At 42.9% G+C, this 23,392-nt stretch overlaps 1 protein-coding gene across 5 annotated transcripts in view; it reads right to left on the bottom strand.

Moving 5' to 3' along the window:
- The window catches only part of LOC147032012 (voltage-dependent L-type calcium channel subunit beta-1-like), a 222,713-nt gene that overhangs the window by 149,386 nt on the left and 49,935 nt on the right, over nt 1-23,392 (bottom strand). The window contains exon 1 of one of the 5 annotated variants that reach the window (XM_085869268.1): nt 2,034-2,124. The exons of the other annotated variants lie outside the window; for them this stretch is intronic. Coding sequence (XP_085725394.1) covers nt 2,034-2,069 — 36 coding nt within the window. The 5' untranslated portion in view covers nt 2,070-2,124. Of the gene's footprint in view, nt 1-2,033; nt 2,125-23,392 lie in introns of those variants that run through there. 5 annotated transcript variants of the gene reach the window in all.

Genomic DNA, 23,392 nt, shown 5'->3' on the forward strand with positions numbered 1-23,392 from the left:
GGCACATAGCAAGTACTCCTCATAGGGAATGTGTGGTATTTTTATGATGTCATAGGTTCCTTCGTTATGACATCATAATTGCATATGCATACATCCGATCAGTATAAAAATTTTGAGGGTCATCTGGGAATAAAATTGTGCACAATTTTTTTATGGGATGATGTCATCAGTCACGTGATTCGGCAGCCATATTGCTTTCGTTTTTTTTAACCTTTGAAAAATCTTCTCTGAAATTGCTGAAAAGATCAAGGTGAAACTTTACACATATGACCGCCTATCCATGAAGAACAAAAGGGTCACACATATGACATCATATGTCACATTGCTTGGCAGCCATATTGGATTTACCCAAAAAAACTATACAACTACACCACTCAAAAGAAGTCCTGGCGAGTGTTTGCAATCTCTGATTACTCTTTCTCTTGTTGGTTTTGCATTGCTTATTGGCACAATTGAGAGTTGGAATTCCATTGGGTTTCTGTATATCTCACAGATAAGCAACCATGATGAGAAACATGAGAAGCTGAGTTGGACAGGTGACCGTGATGGTCCATGACATGTGGGAGCCATGCTGTTGCGGTTTCGATCGTGGTTTCTGTGTTCAGTGGAGGGGAGGGTTGAGGAGTTGTGGTGGAGGGAGGGAGTGAATTTGAAGGCTTAGAGTGGGGCAGGGATTGAAGCCTTAGTGTTGGGATGGGGAGGTTGAGGTTGGGAGGCAGAGGTTGAGGACTTCGGGTTTGGAAGTGGGAGTTGACGACTTGGAGGTTAAGAGGGGGGGAGGAGTTGAGGACTTGAAGTCACATTTTACATTGCTCGGATGTTCTGCCGGTCCCTGCTCGTATCTAAGTAATGTAGCACAGAGAGAAGGTGAACTCCAAAAATGTAGCACAAATTTTTGCATCACTTTGTATGAAATATCTTTGTTTTATTCATCATGTTTCTTAACCAAAAGATGTACCCATATCAAAGCAAGATTTGTTGCTTTCATGCACAAAACATGTAAATCGATGACTGCAAAGTTTGCAAAGACAAAGACCAAACTGAACATTGTAGCCATGTATCATTCCTTAAAAGGGTGCTGTCAGGAAAGGGAGAGTTGGGAGGTGATGTGAATGCTGCAAAAGGGGCTTATACACACAGCAAGCATGAGCCAAAAAAGCTTGAGGATGAAGCACCAAAATCCTCAAATGGGAATAATTAATCATTTTGACTTCCATACAGCAGTGCCTTTAACTCGCATTATAAAAATTAGGGAGAATAAAACATTAATTTCCTGTGTGCACCACTGCCACATAGATGAAGAGAGACACCAATGGAAAGAATTGTGCGATCAACTTCAGGTGAATTATCCATTTGACGGATAGCAACACAAGCTTTGCCGACAAACACTCACAAAGCGTTGTTTCAACCTCAAGGCCTTTTCAAAAGATATCTTCATAATGCTATGCTTCATGCACAAACAAGTTGTGCTGTGCAAGCCCACTTAACCCAACATGTGTGAAGTACTACATCTATGAGTACCAGCATGGTGTGTATGACCCATGGTACACTCACTGTGCATATTGAACCAACCTGTGAGCTCTGGAGGAACTCTCAGCCTGATGCACAAAGAAGCTTAACATAAGACATGTAGGCCCAATGACCAAAACACGGAACAGCCACCCCAGTCCCTCTTCCCCACCCCAGCTTACATTGAACCTTAAACTAAGATGAAGAATTGCATTAATATTATGTTTTGGTCAAATGTTACCATTATGCTTTTTCTGATATTTATTGCAATTATGTTAAAAGACTTTTATCAGAGCTTAACAGGGAATGGCTGGCTTCAACTTCTGCAGATGAAATAGGAAGAGGTACAAGTCAGACAAGGATACACACAGAGACAAAGATGAGAAACATGAGAAAGCACAAGACACACAGGGGAAAAAGAAAGATGAGCAATGAAAGAAATAGCAGAAATGAACAAGAAAGAGAGATTCAAGGATCTATGCTCTATAACTGCACAGCCTTTCTATAAAGGAGCTTAATCTCACCGGCTCGCTGCATTCTCCCAAGCCCGTTGCTAGCATGCCTGCTGCAATGTACCCGGTACCAGCCAGGCTGCCTGCTGCCAGGCAAGGAGAGCTTGCCTGAGGGCGGTGGCATTGGCAGCGCGGACCGGATGAAGGAAAGTGGAAGGGGTTATGGGTGGGGTGGAGTAGATCAAGAGGGAAAGCGATAGAAGAAGAAGAAAATATATATGTATTGAGTGAGACAAAAGACTAACAAAAGGAGAATGAGGTTTGCCACGTCTGACTGTTTTGATTGCGATGATCACATTTTATCAGCACAGTTTTCCATACAAAGTTAAATATAGTGCAAAAACTTGTTAAAGTATTGGAATACCGCAACAACCGGCACATACATCCTTTCATTTACAAACAAGCTCCGAACTTGAAAAAGCAAAAGTTTACATTTTGAAGCTGAGATCATGGCTGCAGTAACAAATAAATTGACATACATCCAAGCATTGAAGGCCTCACCATTCGTATTGTACTTTCCAACAATAAAATTTACTGCAAAAATAGTAATCAAGTTGAAAGACTTGAGCAGCATTTTGGAAAATATGTATGGGATCCCATTTCTGCTTCCACAATTGTCTTTGTAATAACAATGAACAGCACGTAAAACATGCTCAATATCACAGCTCCCACCACACCTGGCACTACTTACTGTACTTGTTTGGCACTAGATGAATTTTTATTAGCCCGTCCCCCACGCAGTGGGAGATGGAGTTTTGCAATCACGTGCGTCTGTCTGTGTCTGTGTGTGTCTGTCTGTCTGTCTGTCTGTCCAGGCCATAACATTTTTTTAACCATCTGAGCTTTTGTCATCAAATTTTCAACAACACTTTATTATAAGAATGGGGAGAAGATAAATTAATAATTTGGTCAAAAGGTCAAGAGGTCAAAGGTACCATTTAGCATACAGAATAAGAAGAGGTCCGAATACAAAGCGGATGGGCTTTGCATCTTCAGATGCTTTCTGGTTAACATTACATCCACAATCATTTAAATGACAGAGTACACATACACGTGAGGTGATAGAAAATTTATCCATGCACTTTACACAAGAAAAATGTGAGAACAGCTAAAAACAAATTCTACTTCATAAAAAACCTGGATCTGTATCACAAAAAAGAGATCAAGTACAGTGCAGTACACCTTATACAAAACAAAATACAGCACAGTGTGATATTGACTTGCCAAGACATACACACTCAAGCAACAAACACACACACACACACACACACACACACACACACACACACACACACACACACACACACACACACACACACACTGACACACACACACACGCGGTCACGCACACTGGCACACGCGCACGCACGCACACACACACACACACACACACACACACACACACACACACACACACACACACACACACACACACACACACACACACACACACGCACACACACCATGAAAAATATGGCAACAAAGACCGAAATGCTCATTTACGATCAATCAATCATGTAATCAATCAATGAAATCACTTTCTTAGAAAGGGCTTTTCATTTCAAGCCAAATCTCAAAATGCTTGCAAAGTTGCCCATGCCATCAAAATTATTCCATTCTCTTGCAGTTTCCACATTTTGAAATAAATCATTTGCATTTACTTGTGTAATTGTCCATTATTTTCGTGAATTTTGTTATATTTTGGGAACATTGACAAATATATACATATATATCAAGGTCAAGACAAATATATATATATATATATATATATATATATATACATATATGTACATATATACACACACATATACATACGTACATACATATATATATATATATATATATATATATATATATATATACATATATATACATATATATATATATATATGTTGTTGCGGGCCGGGGGTCGGGTGCGAAGACCAAAAGGGGGGAAGAGCTATCTCGGCTCCCACCAGACTCCCCGGAATTGTTGGACATCGCATACGGATAATTCTGTGACGCGGCAGGTCGCTAACCGACCGTGGACACCAATAACTCAACCGCATGACATAGGGTCCTCCCGTCTATGGGTTAACCGGGTTACTTAATTAATCACGTGATTTAATTACTGGGGAACACGCCCTACGTACGTCTTGTCCGAACGGGATCACTTTACTGGATCGGATGCAGCCGAGCGACACTGCCAAGGACGTACCGACTTAAAGGAACGGATCGTTGGGAATAAAGTCCGGCTAAGCGAGGGTTCGGCCCATGCTGGATCAATTTAAGAACAGACAAAAACGAGCTGGGAATATTTCTGAGAATAATAATTTGCAAGCAAGTGAGGAAAGTTATGTGGTACAGTGAATAGTTTTGTTGGTGTGTGTAATGCAGGGATAGAAATAAGCGTGAGGTGCGACAATGTACAAGCAACTTACGAAAGAAGACTTAACCCGACATAATAATAATAATAATAATAATAATAATAATAATAATACTCTTCTGCAATCTTAACTTACGAGGACAGGCACCAGGACAAACACAAACACACACACACAAAACATGATGAAGAGGAGTTAATGAAGAGAAAAAGGAGGAGAGGAGATGAGGCTAACAGTCTCTGAATATCTTGCACGATTGCCCGATCGCACCACCAATACCATTTGGGGGAGGGGGGGGATGCTCTGCTGGGCGATATCTCGCTGACAGCTGGCATGCCGTTTATTGCTTCGTGGCACTTCATGCAGCTAGCGTCGTCCAGAGAATGAGACTCGACCGTCGGGCGTGGAAGGAGGGACTTGGGAGGAGAAGGCGGGGTCGAGAGCAAGTGGGCGGAGTGCTAGGCGGAACCAGGTGGGCGGGTGGAGTCAGCGACGTGTGGATGGAGAAGGATGGAGATGTGGAGGCGGAGTCACTGCGATGACGACAAGAGGACGGGGTCGAAGGCGATGACCAGATCCAGCGCGTGCGGGAGTAGAAGAACAGAGAGAGAGAACGGCTTCGCCATCCGCCTTTTATAAACCCCGCATTGCGGGGTGGGAGGCCACCCTGAAGCGATGCATTGTCACCCAAGACGGGTGCTCCGATTGGCCCCGGCCCCCGCGCGGCCCGGCCGCGATGGCCGGAAGCGGCTCCACTCAACTCCCAGCAAAATGGCCCCCAAGCCGTGGGATCATCTCGCTCCGACCTCACAACATGATATGCATTGCCCCGCACCGAACTCCGCGACAAGAATTGCCTTGCACGAACTCCCGGACCGTGCCCTGACGAATGGCCGAGAGTCGTGTCGGTCCCGCATGCCCGCCCAGGCACCCTCAGCTAGCACTGATCAATGTGCCTGCTCCGTGATGCTCCACGCAGCCCCTGCCTGATCGCGGCTTCGCTGGCCGGAGAGGTGAGAAGGTAAGATGTTATGGCAAACCCATGCACAGACGGTAAGATGTGTCCATTCGTGCCCTGCTCTGTACGATAATAAAGTGTCGTGAGCGGCGCACGGGTCTGCCTTCGAGCACGTTCCGCACAGTGCGCGTGGAACCGCCACTAAGCATGTGGCCAGCGCTCACGTTCGCCCGATATGAAATACAGAAATGAGTTGAAAAGAACGAGTCGCAAGTGTCTTTCACACTTGTGTTCAGTACAGTGCGCGTGGATCTGCCATCAAGCACGTGACCAGCACTCGCGTTCGTCGGATATAGGGTCATTTGCTCCTGTGTTGTGAAAAACATCCGTACAGCCTCTTTAAGAGATATTCGTTCGTATGCCTTTTCAATGCAACCAGCAATCTCATCCCAGATCATCGTAAGCTTGAGCCGATCATCTCGAGCTGCCGAACATACTCTATGACTTGCCGCAAAAGTTGAGTAGAGAGATCGCTTGAGGACGGGAGCTCTGCGCTGTGTCTCGCAAAAGTTGGGTTGAGGGATCGCTTGATCGGCGCTTTGCACTGTGCCACGCTATGCCGATCGGGCATCCGAGCGCAGTCCAAGCTGGCCTACGCAAGGACCCAAATTTGGATTTACCTCAGGAATAAGCAGAAAAGAAGAGTAGAAATGAAGTTAGTGGTGTAAGCAAACCTAGTTATGAGATCCCCGCAACGCACGCCCCATTGTCCCGCAAGACGAAAGGGAAGGGACAATCTTAATGTATATTAATGGAATAAGTCTTGGGACCACTATATGTTGGATGCCATTACCTTGGAGGCATGCGGTTCCCAGAACCACAACAATATATATGTACACATATACAGTATATATATATATATATATATATATATATATATATATATATATATATATATATATATATATATATATATATATATATATATATATATATTTTTTTTTTTTTTTTTTCAAAAGAGGGGAAGAAGAGGAAGGGAAAGAAAATAATTTCAAAGAACATGAAAAATTGAGATCAGCTCAGTTGAAGAGAATTGTAGAGAAGAGAAAGGAAATTATAAATGGTGGTGCGGAAAATGAATGAGGGGGAAGACAGAGGATGTGGAGGACAAAAGAAAAGTTCATATAAATTTATGCTATTTTAGCACACCTGCTATGTGGATAATTCTCTTCACGCAAATGTCTCCTGATCGATGCAGAGTAAACGCGTTGCTAGGCAGCTACTACAGGAGGAGTAATCTGATGTGGATCTGGCATTAGCCTCCATTGGCTTTGCGAATTGATTATGTGATGTTGCATATGATGTCTGAAATACAATATAGCTGAGAGAACAGATATTGCAGGCTACAAGAAATGGAGACCCAGAGATCTTCATGGCATTCAAAAGAGGGATGTTAACATTACAGCAGCAACGATGTCAAATTGTTTATGGAAAGCGGGAAAGAATGATTAGGAAAGCTTGTGAAAATGAGCACATTCCAATAATATTTCGAATGACAAAGAAAAAACACTTTGCAAACCAGCTCACATTCATTAACTTTGCAACAAATAACTTTGCAACAAATGAACTTCCACACATGGACAATTAAATAACTCATCTTCAGCATCAAAAATAAAACTCGGTGTCATGGTGAAGGGCCGTCAGGATGGCCTACAAAATGCACATTCGCCTCTGAGCAGTTTATCCTGGGTTTGAATCTCGGCCCAGCTATAAACTGTCATCCCCGTGTTTAGCAGGCATATACATACATATATCCACTATGGTGATTCATCAATGTGTGTGCTGTCCCTCAGGTGGACGATAAAACTGGGTGGCTTATCCGCCGGCATTAGTTGGTGGACATTAAAGATCCCACGGTGTCATTTGTGATGAGTATATGAGCTATCGCCGGCACTCCGGTCAAATCCCAAATTCCTGCCCTGATTTCCTGTGTCAGAGTGGTGACCTGTCCAGGAATGTAACCCAAGCCAAGAAACTGCTCTGGCAGAAATGACGCTCTGTACAGAGCATGGTAAATGAATGTATTGGTGAAAAGAACTGAGATTGACTGGAGGAAAGCAATGTGATCAATGGGCAAGTTCCACGTTTTGCCTGAGTTCGAGATTTTGAAAACAAAAACCTTGCATGAAATCACCACTCTCCTTGTATGTTTACGACGACCAAGCTACTGGTGGTACAGTATCATGGATGGTGGTATAGCTTTCAACTACCAATGGTTACAACTTACCAAAGCTGTTGGTTACAAATTGCCCAGACTTGATGGCACAATGGTTAGAGCATCCACTACGAGTCTGGTAGGTCAGTCGTTAGAACTCCTACCAAGTCATACCAAAGACTAAAAATGGTACATGCAGATTTTCTTCTTTGATGCTCAGCATTTGAAGAGGATGAAACAGAAAAAAACAACTATAGATTAGCAACCATTATGCAGGCTTGATGGACTTAATGGCTCCTCTTGCATTGAAGTTCCTCATGTGGGCCACTGGTTTGGTTTAAACTCTGGTTAGGTTTCAGTTTAACCTCTGGTTAGGTTTTGGTTTAACCTAAGCATGAGGAGGCCATTAGGCCAGCCAAAGCCTGTGCTTGTGTTGCCAACTTATGGTTGTTTGTCTGTGCTCTATCCTTGTCTGCTCTATTGCGGAGAGGTTGATGACCTCTCTGTTTTTTGCCCGTCTCTCCGTAACAGGATTATGGTGTTGTATTATGGTGTCACTCTTACCTTGTCAGGTTGTTTTTTTGGGATTCCACCCCAACATGGTTTTTTTAAACGTTTTTTTCTGACCTGAAAGAATTCTGTTTAAATCTCGGATGTTCGTGTCTCTATTTCCCAGCAGAGTTGAACGCGAACAGAAAGACCACCTGTATATAATGAAGACCTTTTTTTGGTGGTCACTAGATTGGACTTTCAGACAGATTCGACTGTATTTGCATCAAAGTGAAAATGCCTGAATATGCACTCACAAGTTGCTCTTCCAACGTTTTTGCCTTTCGGCTGTGTCGATGTCATTCAACTCCCAGTAAGCTGAATAGATAACGTTCATCATAAAAAAAAATTGGCTCAATGAGACCCAAGCTGTTGTTATATTTACTTAGGGGGCTAAAAGATGCATATAAATATGTAAAATTTTACAACAAAAAAAAAAGACTAAAAAACATGATCAAATTAACGAGAAAGTTAACGAAAAACTTGTGCTAAGTTGATAAGGCCATATCAACAGGGAAACTGAAAAAGTAGACAACACAAGCAATGTCTCTCTCCCCTAAAACCAGGTGGCGCCTTGTTAGGTCTGTCTCTAGTGTCTGCTCCCCTTCCATCCCCTCCCTCTCTCTCTTCAAGGGCACCACAAAGACTGCTCGCGAGAAGGCCAAATGCCTCAATTCTGTGTTTCCTTCCAAATATTGTGTCCCCCAACCCCTCACTCTCGGTCGGTACCCATCCTTCCATGTTGTGCCCAACAGCTCCAGGACTCTGTGTCTTTTGCACGTAAAAAGGTGGAGAAGGTTCTTTCAACCATCGACTCTGGCTCTGCAAATAGACCAGATGGCATCAGCTCACAGTCATGTTCTAAAACCTGCTCTGATGCTCTTGCACATCCTCTCTCTGCCATTTTCACCCTATCATTTGCCCTAGGTAATCTTCCATCTGCTTGGAGATCCACCACCATCACTGCATAACGTAAAAAGGTGCAAAAAACGGATCCCCTTAACTACAGAACTATCAGCTTACATCTAATCATCAGCAAGGTCATGGAATCCATCATCACAGTTCAAATGAAATCCTTCCTTTTCTTCAACAAACTCATCTCAGATCACCAATTTGGATTCAGAACTGGTCACTCCACCTTGTACATGCTGCTTCTGCTCACCCAACAATGGATGGAGGCCCCCAAAGTCAGACATGAGATCCACCCTCTGCCATGATATCCCTCATCCTTCAGACAGACAGGCTGGAGCCTCTTCCCTCTCTTCAGACCTTGACAAAATCACAAGCTGGTCAAACACTTGCAATATGGCTTTCAATCCTGACAAATCTCACACTCACTCTCACTCTCTCTGAAAGGACTGCCTGGCAACCCCCCCCCCCTAACCCCTACCCCAGAACCAGATTTAGGGAAGGACCAACGGGACATTTATCCAGGGTCCAAACTCCAAGGGGCCCCACAACAAACATACTATACATTTATTTATTTATAAAGCTAATATTTATTCCCTTGTTGACTCAAAGGTAGCAGAGCCAGGGAAGGGGAATATGCGGTCTCACCTGCTATGTAAGTCTGGCAATTCAACTTTCCCCATCCAGTTTTTGATAAATTCGTGTTAACATTCCATCAAAATCACTTTATCAATTTGATATCACTTCATTAATCTCCAACTCATAATTACCTACACCAACAAAAGTGTATGGAGGTTATGTTTCCCCCCCTGTCTGTCTGTCTCTCATCCTGTTACGTCCTGATCAATTCAGTGTACTTGTAGTAGTAGTGCTTCTGGCGGTAGTAGCCTTGATGACGTATACAAAAAAAAATTAATAATAATCACAAATAAGATGCATCAATCAAATTTATAAGTTCTCTGTGAATCATAACCAGTAGCTTCATAAAAAAAGTGAGCAGACTACCTATACATGCAGATGTAAGGAAAGGTAAACTTGAAGGAGGATAAAGATGGGTGGTGCTGGATGGATAAACTGACGAGGCGTTTTGCTCGCTCTTGAAAGCCATTTGGCTGGAGCACATTGGGGATTTATGGCCAGAGCGTACTGCTGCAATTTTATGCCAAGATATCTATTTCGGCATTCTTTGAAAACTTGATAGCTTCGCATCGTGAAGTAGCAGGTCTACATCACGGCATCAAAGTGTTTTTTCCCTTTCGAATTGGGTGAAATTTTGGCTGCCACAGCCAAGTGGACAGCTTGTTGCCACTCGTCTGTCCGTGTGCGTGTCATGAAATTGAAAATAAATCAGCCCAGAGGATCATTGCTGAGGATCACTTGATCTATGATGGATAAAGTTCTCATCGCGGTCCGTTTAGACCTCGGATTATTCTTCAGAATGAAACGGACCAAGATAAAGGTCCAGTAGATAATCACGTGGCGTTTTTGAAAGAACTATTGCCTGCCGTGTGAGCTTAGATTGCTGCCAATGTTGTGCTGTCTAATCTGTTATTAATGAGTCTTCAAGGCAAAACAACCGGCCTACCATCCTGGATTTAAATTGTTAATTTCCTCACTTTGATCTGCTGCCATTCCTCACACCTCAAACACAACCGGCCAACCTGCTTCTCATGTTCCAGAGAATTCTGGGGGCGGGCAGTGGGGGTGGAGGGGGGGAGTTCATGTAGCACAAAATGCACAGTTCTAATTGTTTGGTCAATTCTGACCCCACAACTAAAATTTATCTTAAAATATCCTCAAGTTATGGTAGATCATCAAATAATGACAATCTTACAGCAAATGATCATATCATCATTGAGGGTGTGAAAAAGCTTGCCTCAGCAATGTGCTATGTATGGAATAAACACACTGTACAGGACCAAAGTTTGTCATACTCAAAACAAAACCCTTATTTTACAAAAGTCACATGATTTTAGAGCAATTTACAAAACTCATTGCATTGCCCACGATGAGGCTGAAGCACAATGTCTGTTGCCCTCACATTGCAGACAAGTTGGTGGCGCCTCTGTTTTTGTCTCTCTCTCTCTCCCTCTCTCCCCCCCTCCCTCTCTCCCCCCCCTCTCTCTCTCCCCCCCCTCTCTCTCTCCCCCCCCTCTCTCTCTCTCCCCCCTCTCTCTCTCCCTCTCTCTCTCTTCTCCTCTCTCTTCTCCTCTCTCTCTCTCTCTCTCTCTCTCTCTCTCTCTCTCTCTCTCTCTCTCTCTCTCTCTCTCTCTCTCTCTCTCTCTCTCTCTCTCTCTCTCTCTCTCTCTCTCTCTCTCTCTCTCTCTCTCTCTCTCTCTCTCTCTCTCTCTCTCTCTCTCTCTCTCTCTCTCTCTCTCTCTCTCTCTCTCTCTCTCTCTCTCTCTCTCTCTCTCTCTCTCTTCCCCCCCTTCTCTCTCTTTTTCTCTCTTCTCCCTCTCTGCCCTCCGACCCTCCTCAGCTCCTACAGGATACACATATTCTTCCAGTAACCCTATGCTGGTTAAACACTGAAAATCTATGCTTTCAGCAAACCACCACTCTTTTGTTCCTATTTTCTTTATTTGAGATGTGGCCCCACTTGTCCACCGTCAGTTTGTTGCCTTTTCACTTTGTTTGTCAAAATGTTTAAAATCACTCATTGGCAAAAAAATATTAGGAGGTTTAAAGAGAAAGATTTGCATCAAAGAGGAGGAAATAATCTGGAGACTCAGAATATTGCTTCTTCAGTTCGATATTATCGCACCTGCAAACGAGTCATGTCAGAAATGGCAGGTGAACAACACGGAGCAGCACTTCTGTGGTTGTAAAAAAAGCTCGTCATGGTGTAATAAGAAATAGACAATTGAGGCAGCATGCTCCAGAAAGAATTCCCCAACATTAGAATCGAGGGTCAGCAGTCGGATGCTTGGTATCTGAAATTTAAAGTCCCATCCATTGGCGAGACAATTTTCAAACAATTAAATTAACTTGTTAACAGCACAGTCAAGTTTACTTTATCGACACAAGATGTGTAGAGATTTGGGCAAAGTGTCCACATTTAAGATGAAGGAGAAGTCAGAGACAAATGCATCATGGCTAAACTCCCCAAATCCAGTGTTTGGTAAACCAGATGACGGCGTAATGGTTGGAGTATCCACTCTGATTCTGGGAGGTCGGCAATTCGAGCCTTGGCTGAGTCAAACCAAAGACGTTAAAAATGATACGTGCCAGTTCCTCGCTTGATGCTCAGCATTTTAAAGGCGAGAGCACAGACAAACACCCATAGGTTGGCCACAATTGTGCAGGCTTGATGGGCCGAATGGCCTCCTTGTGTATCGGTGTTCTTTGCAAGGGAACTCATATTATGGTCAGAGCAAGCCAACCACATTCGTGCCTGGCTATGCTGTGCTGAGCACAACCCCTGTATCAGATCATAACCCACACAAACCACGTATTCATGTTTACCAAGTAAATGGCTTCTTAAAACGCTGAACTGACTGTACAGGGAAAGACAATGCCGCTGGATGGCGTCACTGGCATCGGGACGTTATATTCACATACTCCATGTTACATGAGAAGGTGGATTTCAGTCATATGTAATTGCAATGTACCTGAAAACAAATACACTCCAACATGAGTACATTATTGCTGACGTATCTTATCAGTCGGTGGGAAGAATCTCGTGGTTTTGATCCTACTGTACAGTATTCCTAAATCTCTGTATTCAAACATGGAACTTTACGACCATACAGCCATCTTTATACTAGTTTGAATGTAGTTTATATAAAGCCAACCTTGCACTCTTGTCAATTTCAAAGTGATACTCATCACCTTTTACCCATAGCTCTACTACGAGCCACATCATCAAATACATAAATAAATTACACCAAATAGAGAAATAATTTAACAGCCATACAATTGTGTTACAAAATTTGGAACATTCTTCGAAATTTCAAAGGTATAATGGCAAATGTAAAGTTTTATTGCACGATGTACGAGGTTGAAACATTCCTACAACGCCCACCATTATATAAAATTAACCATGTCAGATATTCACATTCTGAAAATGTCTTGACACTTGGAGCCTGGGTGGCATTATACGTGGAAATGATGATACCTACCATGTCTCACACCGTCTGTGTCCCACAGCTGTGACAATTATACATTACAAACCACAAATATTCTCCAACTTGGAACAGGCTGACATCGCAGACACTGCTTGCTGCTGCCCTCTACCAAGCGTTCTGCAGCTTAACATGTATGAGACCTACCGCCGCCTATACGTGACTATTTGGGTTGGTGCGAGGGTCATGCTGATTCACAAAGGTGCAACGGTGCACTGCTCAACAACTAATCAATAAACCCCTGCTTTTCAACGTAAGTCATGGAATCTATAAAGTGTTCCAAGATTTTAAACAATGGACTGTATATTGTTGTAGAACTACAGATGTGAGAAATTTGAGAAACAAGCAAAATAATTCAAGCCAAAATAATGTCATTCCTCATCCTTGACTATGAATACACATCACTGGTTTAGCTATCATTCATTGCCAAGTTGTTTGTCCAGTTATTGCAATCATAAATCAAGGAAATGAATTGCAAGCAAGAGACCAGGGTTGCATCTCTGAATATATCTGTATATATATATATATATATATATATATATATATATATATATATATATATATATATATATATATATATATATATATATATATATATAGTGTGCGTGTGTGCGTGTGTGTGTGTGTGTGTATGTGTGGGTCCATAGCATTGCGAGACTGTGCTAAGTGTAGTATGGTCCGTGTGTTTCAAGTCGGTTAGATTGCCATGTAACAGGCATCCATCAAAGTAAGTCATTTGGTACACGTGATGTTGAGAAAGTAGCATATGTATTTTATAGACAGGTTGGACATTAATTATGCACGTGTAATTACTTCTTGTTAGTTGAGGGGGCGAGGTGTGGACTTCCCAAACACAGAGGAACACATGTCATGTGTGAGAAAGGCCGATTATGATCTCTCTGGCCTTTTTGTGCCAGCCATGGTGGTGTTGTGGGCTGTGGAGCCCGGAAGGAAAGATGTAAATTTATTTTTAATGGGGCCACCCAGTGGGTGGGACATCCCAGCAGAAGTCTTCACACAGGAGGAGGAAGAGAACTCCGTCCACCACCGGAAGAGATCCAAGAGAGGCTCGTGTGGAAGAAGGTCGAGAAAGTGGTCCATGGAGGAGTTCATGAGGGAGATGTTCTTGTGGTCTTCTAGATGCTTTTCGATGGACCCAAGCTGGTTTCACCCTGCCTTTGGAGAGAAGGAGCCACCGTGCCTTTTGAGAGAGCCCCGAAGAAAAGATGTACAAACAGTATATCTTTATTGGATCTGCCCAGTAGGTGGGACGTCCCAGAGGAAGACTCCACCTAGGAGGAGGAAGAGAACTCCGTCCACAACCAGAAGAGAACCAACAGAGGCTTGTGTGGAAGAAGGTCAAGCAAGTGGTCCATGGAGGAGTTCATGAGGGAGACGTTCTTGTGGTCTTGTGGAAGCTTGGAATAGACCCAAGCTCGCATCACCCTGCCGTTGGAGAGGAGCCACGATGCCTTTTGACAGGTGAAGAAAGAAGTGCCGACCAGGAAGCCTCATTGGAGAAAAGGACAAAGACGACCACGTGGCCTATTTGAAGGCCTACCCATCGCTGGCCCTGATCATGGCTGTTTTACTTCATCTTTGGACACCATCATCACTGGCTCTCATCTCGGTCCTGGTTTCTTAAAGTGGGCTGCATAGAGTCCTGCGTCCACCATGCGCATCGTTGAGACAAAGGGAAGTCCCACCTACATTATTGTCTTGTTGTACGAGTGTGATATCTGGTGCCCAGTGGGTTAGGGTTTGCATTTTATTTCTGCTTCTTAACAAATTTGCATGTTCCCATTTTCCTCCTTGTGTCTTTTCACTCGCTTGGGTTGTTCCATTTATTATGGCGTCTTGTCGACCATCTTCTCCCCTGTACTTTGCTTTTCAAATAAACGCTTTAAAAGGTAAGGAAGCATGTTTCAGCCATCCGCTTTCCGTGGGTGTTTGCCGTTGATTTTGGCTCATTTGGGGAACCTTGTGGAATGGTGAAGTCGAGTAATACTGAACACAGTGCCATAAAAGCTTGTACATCATCTACATCACTATGGAGGATCAAAAGGCTGCAAAAACGATTTTACTGACAGTCAATTTGATTCCAGTACAAAAGTAACACCCTATTCTATACTGTTAAAAATAGTAGTATAATGAAATTGAAAATACATGAATGTAATTAATTTTATTTCTTCCACAACCGTTTGGATCATCCCTCAGGACGAATGGTCCCGCTCTGAGGAATCCTGTATCAACAGGAACTCGGATGTGACAATATTATCGATACTCTGGAACCTGCATGATAATCTTTCCAACCTGTAGAATCCAAAGTCTTCATGACACCCAGCAGACTCCTTCCTGTCCTCACAAACACAGCATCATTCTTGATTAGATATGCTGTTGGTGGTGCTGGTGAGTTATTGTGGTTTTTAACTTTGGAGACTGGCTTCTTCCTTGGTAGTGCTTTGAAACAATATTTCTATTCCATCTCCAAAGGTGATGTTCTTGGCAAAACACTTGTTTCACTTTGCAGAATATAGCACTCTATCCTGAATCCACCACCCCAGAAATAAAGTCTCTTGAGCACTCGACCTCACCATCAGACATTAACTGTCCGAATCAGATCAAATATCCAAGCTGGCTTCCAAGCCAGATGTCAAATGAGTATATTCAATGAGTGCAAATAGTTTTTAGCACCTCCCAATCTCCTGCAAAAGCTGACAAGATATGTCAAAGGCAGCATTTCTTGCTTTTGAGCTGTCTAGTTTGGGTTTGGCCCCATAGGAAATGTTATCCTGGTGCTTCTCAGTCAGGGCATTGTATCAATGGAGTCCTTCAGAAGGGACATTAAGCCAGCTGTCCCATCTGATCGCATTCACTGGTGGATGTTAAAGATCCCAATGTTCCTTTTAAAAGAGTAGGCCATTATGTCCCATGGATAAATTATATGTTCCTGCACTCATAAATTGGGGGTCGGCCTTGGGATCTCCAGAAATTATGTAAACCTGCATTCTGGCACTATATACATATAAATGAACCTCTTGAAGCTTGGGGTATGATCTTTATGTAGTGTATTCGAATATTCCATTGCATATGGGGCTCCAGAATCCCATATTCAATCACTGGCAGAAACGGACTGTGTTACAGGATTCTCAACTCGACTATAAGCAGTTGAACTGGTGTTTTGCAGGCAGGGTGTTCCACCAATGAATGTTTTGTGCCTCGGATGGATGTTACACTGGGGACCTATCTGATTGCATGAGCTAATGGAGGTTAAAGATCGAGCAGTGTCTTTAAAAGATGACCAAAAACTGAGAATTTACATCTCTGAACTTGAGACTTCAAAGATAGCCAAACTAAAACTGTTTCTTATGAGCCAGCGCCAAGTAGCTATTGCCAGCTTGCGATCCCGCAGTAGCTAATTTCATGCCCATTATAAAACAAGATTACAATACATATGACCCTCCAGGAATCCCAAATCAACCCAATTGTTTGCTCGACAAAATGGTGGCAACATGAGGCAAGCCATTCCATAACAGAAAAATAATTTATTACACAGAAGAATATAAACCAACTTCCTGAAACTCAAAAGTGCAAGACAACAGCCTAATTCCCCTCCAAGTGCCACACAAACACACTTGAGTACTCAAACAAGACCCGGGGAGTACAGCAAGGAAGGAACGTCGCTGTTGAACGCAGCTGGGGCAATCAGCTGGGACACAAGACTGGAAGTAAATATTGGGCAGAACCCACAGGGTGTTATCTCTGTCTCAATCTAAGCAAGAGTAGAAGTGCTTGAAGAGAGAGTGTGAGAGAGAGAGAGAGAAAGAGAGAGAAAGAGAGAGAGAGAGAGAGAGAGAGAGAGAGAGAGAGAGAGAGAGAGAGAGAGAGAGAGAGAGACAGAGAGACAGAGAGACAGAGAGACAGAGAGACAGAGAGACAGAGAGACAGAGAGACAGAGAGAGAGAGAGAGAGAGAGAGAGAGTGAGAGAGAGAGAGAGAGAGAGAGAGAGAGAGAGAGAGAGAGAGAGACAGAGAGACAGAGAGACAGAGAGACAGAGAGACAGAGAGACAGAGAGACAGAGAGACAGAGAGACAGAGAGACAGAGAGACAGAGAGACAGAGAGACAGAGAGACAGAGAGACAGAGAGAGAGAGAGAGAGAGAGAGAGAGAGAGAGAGAGAGAGAGAGAGAGAGAGAGAGAGAGAGAGACAGAGAGACAGAGAGACAGAGAGAGAGAGAGAGAGAGAGAGAGAGAGAGAGAGAGAGAGAGAGAGAGAGAGAGAGAGAGAGAGAGAGAGAGAGAGACAGAGAGACAGAGAGACAGAGAGACAGGGAGACAGAGAGACAGAGAGACAGAGAGAGAGAGAGAGAGAGAGAGAGAGAGAGAGAGAGAGAGAGACAGAGAGAGTGAGAGAGTGAGAGAGAGCTTTCTTTCTCTTGGGGCAGTTTTATGACCCAAACCCACAACAAAGTAAACCACAAATCTTTGCCTCGTGAGGCTCTGGGGTCTCCATCCCCAGGCCTCATGAATCTCCACCCTGCTACAGATTCACGAGACTAAGGCCTAAGTCACATTTGCTCTACGGCGAGGATACGGCGGCCTACGTCGTCTGAATTGACAGAAATGTGCGGCGGCCGCAGAGTTTCTGCGGTGGCCTCAGGGTGGCCCTACGCCGTTTGGCTATATTTTACAGGCCGTAGGAGTCGCCGTGGAATTATAATGCGGAGTTATAACTTTTTTCATTTCCACGTTGGCCATAGCAATTCGACATGCCGTAGTTGTGACGTAGTTGTGTTCCACGTCAACCGTACGTAGGGTGTACGGTGGACTTGCGTTTTTTCGTGCGGCTGCCGCAGTCTCATCAATGAAAAATGAATTTTGCCCTAAAAACCGAATACATTATGAAAAATAGGTATATATACCCACTCGTTACCGTCCGTCTGGCCGCACGTTCGCCTTAGGGCCCCCCTGCGGTCGCCTTGCGGGCACCTTGAGGCTACCTTGCGGCTGCCTTGAACATTCTATGGCAGCCGCAGGGACGCCCTAAGGTCACGGTGCGACATCAAATCAAAGACCGTACGGCACCCCCACGTTTTCGGTCTCCACAATTTATAAATACGCCTTGCTGCTCCCCGAAAAATAAAAACATATGTGACTGCTACATTGTGTGACCGTGGAAATACTGCGGCCGCCGTATAATTGCTAGTGGCCGTAGATTTTGGAGACCCCACGGCCGCCGTGGCAAATGTGACTTAGGCCTAAGGAGAGGCAACGTCATCCCACGACTATCCTAGCCATGCCAGAGTTTTACAGAGGAAAAAGACACGAGACCCCTTAACTTAGCTAGATACAAGTCAGACAATGCCTGTCCCCAAGCAAGCAGCACTCAAAGACTCCTTACCATAAATACACACTTTACAATGCAGGTAAGAATTTCTAAAGCTACAAGCATATGTGGTATCTACAGCCTTGATCGATCAATTCCCCCCTTTCCCCTCAAATGAAACAGTACTTTCAGTGTAATTATTCCAACACTTCAAGAAAGATTAGATATGGAACCCCACCATGCATCACCCACCGTCCCCCCCCCCATCCTCCCCACCCCCTTCACCCTACCACCATCAAAGTATTTTTCAAGAAAACTTGTATTGTTTTCAAATGGTGGAGTAAACATGAACTGCAATTAGAAGCACAACAATTGAGACTCGAGTCACCAGTCTTGTTCGGGCACACTGGGACAACCTTAGAGTCACGCAAGATATTTTAACAAATTTGTTTTACGCCGAGTTTTGTAATCTGGTGCACCCATTGATATTTATCAATTTATATACATTTTATACTACCTGTACTGTCAAAAGTAAAGTTTTACAAAGACAAGTGCCCCCTCCCAAGATCTGCCCCTTTATCCACTACTATTGCGAACCCATGTCCATAATTTCCTACTTTAATGCATACGACTGAAAAATCAAGATGGTGGCAAGTGATACAACAAAGAGGGTGGAACAGTGAATAATTATGAAATCTCTGATCAATAAAAAGATCAATTCTGTTGAAATTTACAAATGATATGCGATACAGTGCGGTGACAATTGACCGTCAAGGTTACATGCAAGCTTTGTTATAAGCAAAAGTCTGGTAAAATTCGAACCACCCGCATATTTCCTCGAACCGCACATTTCATGCGTGTTTATCAAGATCCTCTTTCAATGGGTGACACCACATGATGCAAGGTTCTCGGCTAACTCGTGAGCTCTAAGCAAGGTTATTTTATACCAAGTAGCGAGTCCATGCTGCTGTACATATTCCCTTATATTCGCAGTGTACGTGGAAGCAACATGAGGAACGGTCTCCCATGGCTTATGTTTAAATCAATTTCCTTGAGCCAGCTTATTTGTATAGCAAAGGTAACAACGAGCTCAACGTACATTTCAAGCACAATATGCATGATGCATTTGGGCATTGCAACACTTGAAATCGTGCACAGATGAAGCAACGCCAACACTCATCGACTAAAAAAAATAACAATACAGTAACAATCTGGTTGCATCATTGCAATGCTGATGCAGTGCCCCTTTCCATAGATTTGAACATTAACTTAGACTTCTGCCAGGGTTCTGGCAACAATGATGTGTAACAAAAAGCCATAGAAACCAAAGTGTTTTTCATGCAATAAAGTTAGGCAAAAGTGTTTGAGGGATTTCTCTTCCACCTTATCCCACCATGCATTAGTACTACTTCGTAATCTTACTCTTTCACGAAAATGTGCTTCGATCTTTGGCTGACAGCAATCACTTACGAAACAACGTTTATAAACAGAAAAACAGTCAATTCATACATGGAGAGAAGGATTCTTCAAGGCTGGGAAAATAAATTACGAATCAAAGCAATAGCGGTAGAGGGAGAGGGAGACAGCGAGAGCTTCAAGGTTATGAATAACTATGATGCATATGATTCAGTTGCTATGGGACCCATTGCAGAGACAGCCATGGAAACGGGTCAAAAATGGGGTGTGGTACAGCTGCCGATCATGGAAGCCAGAGGACACTGTTTAAACGCACTTGACATCGTACTTAATGGCTGTAAGTTCCTTAAAAAACAAGGTTAATGACATTGCGATACCAACCCAACCAGGAGCAAGGCACCATACAGTGCATCCAGTATTACCAACTAGCTTAACCCGATAGACCAACATTGTTTGGCTCACAAGAGGGCAGGCATTCCCCAGCTTCACATACAACAGAACTGCAGCAGGGTGAACAGGTGAAAAAAATGGCTCATGCGGTGCAATAATACTTTGCAAATTGTGGACAAAATTCAGACAGGTTTGCATGCAGTACACAGAACCCAAACCACTACCCCATCATCCTATATCACGCATCCCTTGCACCAACTGTCACGCGGCAGCCTGCTGACCCACCAACGCCGCCTCGCGGACTCGACAATGGAAGAGACACGGAATAGGGCAAAGCATGCGCTAAGTCGCGTTCTCATCAATCAAGGCACCATTAAAACATGTTGGGCAAATGGCAATCCACAAACAAAGAAAACTTTACAGTACAACCTTTGTCATCCACCAGGCCCCATGTTCATCAGGTCAACGGTATAGGTTCTATTTCTATTTTTTTTAAATTATTATTTCATTTGTAAAGAAAAGTTTTGGAATCTTGTGGCCGATAAAGTTGTCAGCCTGAAGCAAATTGCAGAAACATTGAGAATAGACTCTGCAGGAAGAGCTTACTCAACAATCAGGTGGAATAAACAATATACAGTATGATAAATCTTGATTCATCAAAGCAACTAGATAATCAAAAGACTAGAGTCTGGATTATTAGACTCCATGTCGTTGTGAAGACACTTCCCTTGGTTCTCACAAGTGAATGGCAGTGGGCTAGTGGGGTGCATCCAGTTTCATGAAAGTTTGTTCAGCTGCACTCCTCCAAACCAGAGTTACAGGTTAGCACTCAAGCACTTGACACCAGGTACACACAGTCAACGATCTGCTATTACGATCACAATCAATGATCATGATGATTTGGTGATCAACATAGTTGCATGATAAACAAATTTACAAAAATGACGTGGTGATGTAAACAGTATTGTTATAGTTATGCCTTCCTCAAGAAGGGCATACATAAAATAAAACAAACATACTGCACAAGTGCGTGCCTCATCATGCAGGCACACACTGATGTTCGGTTGTCCATTCTATTGCAAATTCATACGACTTTCCCTTATTTTCGTGTATGGTTAAATTCTTGAGAAATCCTGTCCAAAATCAGAATCATAAAAGTTGTTCAGCTTCTTCTGTGTATTACACTCTAAAATCTCTCCGTTCAAAACAAGAAATCACAATTACTTTTGATGATTATCAAAATTCTACAGTTCTCCGCATTACATCAAATTTGAATTTTCCACGGCCAAAAAAGCTACAAGCACCCAAAGTTTCCTCAATATGGATAAATCAATCAAAGGAAAATACAGAATATTCAGAAGTCTAACAGCATGGACAGCATACAGTCATGTCATGTTATTGCTGGAGACTTTCCCCAACCTTGCAGCATCTACAAATTCCGATATCCACTTTTCCAAAAGTCCAAAAATTGGACTGGCTTCAGTTTATGTAATGTATTCAGTGGCAGTAAAGCGGTATTGATTCATTCAGAAAGTCCCAACAATAATTATAGTTTATCTTTTAGATTACGTTGTGCACGGAAACTTGCATTTCTGTCCGTGCCTCTTCTTGTCCTGCCAGCCTGTTCTTTGTCCTTTCGTCTGTGTGTTTACCTCACAACTTCTGCTGAATAGCTCTTCCATGAACCTTGACCTCAGTATCTATACAGTAATACCTGGCTTCACACTGCCCATACAAAGCTGATTTGTTATAGAGCTCTTTGTCCTGGATAATTTTTTACTAAAAGAAAAAAAGAAACAAGTACAGGTACATTCAAAGTACACCGCCCCCCTGCCAAATAAATAAATAACAAATACTCCGGCACGCGACATCACCGGGGCGCCTAAGGTGGCCGGCGGTGCTTCCGGCAGCACATGGAGATGAAATTGGGAGGGAGCAGTGTACAAAAATTGATCAATTGATTTTGCATAATTGAAATAAATAAATGATAGTCGTAAAATAATTGATTTCTTATTCAATTGGCTCATAGCATACCAAAACCACCACCGTTTCATCCAAATTTGTAATATTTTGAAAATTAATTCATAGAAAAATGAAGATATAATTATTTGATTAATTGATTAATCAATAAATCAAAAATTCCCTTTATAGCCAAATGACTTGTTCACCGTCATGTCCAAATATCAGCTTCCTAGCGCAAAAGATGCCTGAGATATTGTCCAGATGAGAAATAGAATAAACAATTAATAGATCGATAATAATTAAGTAATTAATCAAGTAATTCATTCATCAAAAAAATTAAAATACTGTTTTTGCTAAAGCACATCTTCACTTTAGTCCCCAAATTTCAGCTTTGTAGCTCAAAGGATGGCCGAGATATCGCCCGGAGAAGAAAGCAAGAAAACAAACAAACGGAGTAAAAACTGAGTGCTCCCTTCCTTCAGCGCACGGCAATAATGTCATGCATCACCTGGATATGGAATTGGGAATGAGCGGTGTATGAAAAGAAAAGGAAGAAAATTCATCACCTGCAGCACTCGCCAAGTAAGAGCACCCGCTGCCATTTGTGCGTACAGTATGCACTCGCTCTGAGCAAATCAGCGCTGGTTATTCCGCCTTCATTTGGCAGCAGGATGAGCCTTCTCCCACCGCTGTCGTGAAGGAGCAGAGTGGAACCGATGGCATTTATTATTTTTATTGCCGTTTGTAAATATTTTCTGTTTTTGCTAATATTTACTGATATTTTTGTATTATTATTATTGCTATTTTTGTATTATTATTATTATTGCTATTTTTGTATTCTTATTACCGTATTATTATTACTGTCTGTATTATTATTATTATTATCAGCGCTATTACCAAGACCATAATGAAGCTCTCATGTGTAAAAAGAAAAAATAACGCCGTCCTGAATGCATCTCCATATAAACAATGGTATATAACCATATAAACAATGAACACTCCTTTTAGGATACCTTCTACTCATGCTTTCTTCTCCAGGAATGCTTCCTTAGGCCTAAGTCACATTTGCTCTACGGCGAGGATACGGCGGCCGTACGCCCTCTGAATTAACAGAAACGTGCGGCGGCCGCAAAGTTTCTGTGGTGGCCTCAGTGTGGC

The sequence above is a fragment of the Eptatretus burgeri genome, chromosome 2, assembly GCF_056783735.1.
Source record: "Eptatretus burgeri isolate ZD-2024b chromosome 2, Ebu_testis_v1, whole genome shotgun sequence".
Lineage (NCBI taxonomy): Eukaryota > Metazoa > Chordata > Myxini > Myxiniformes > Myxinidae > Eptatretus > Eptatretus burgeri.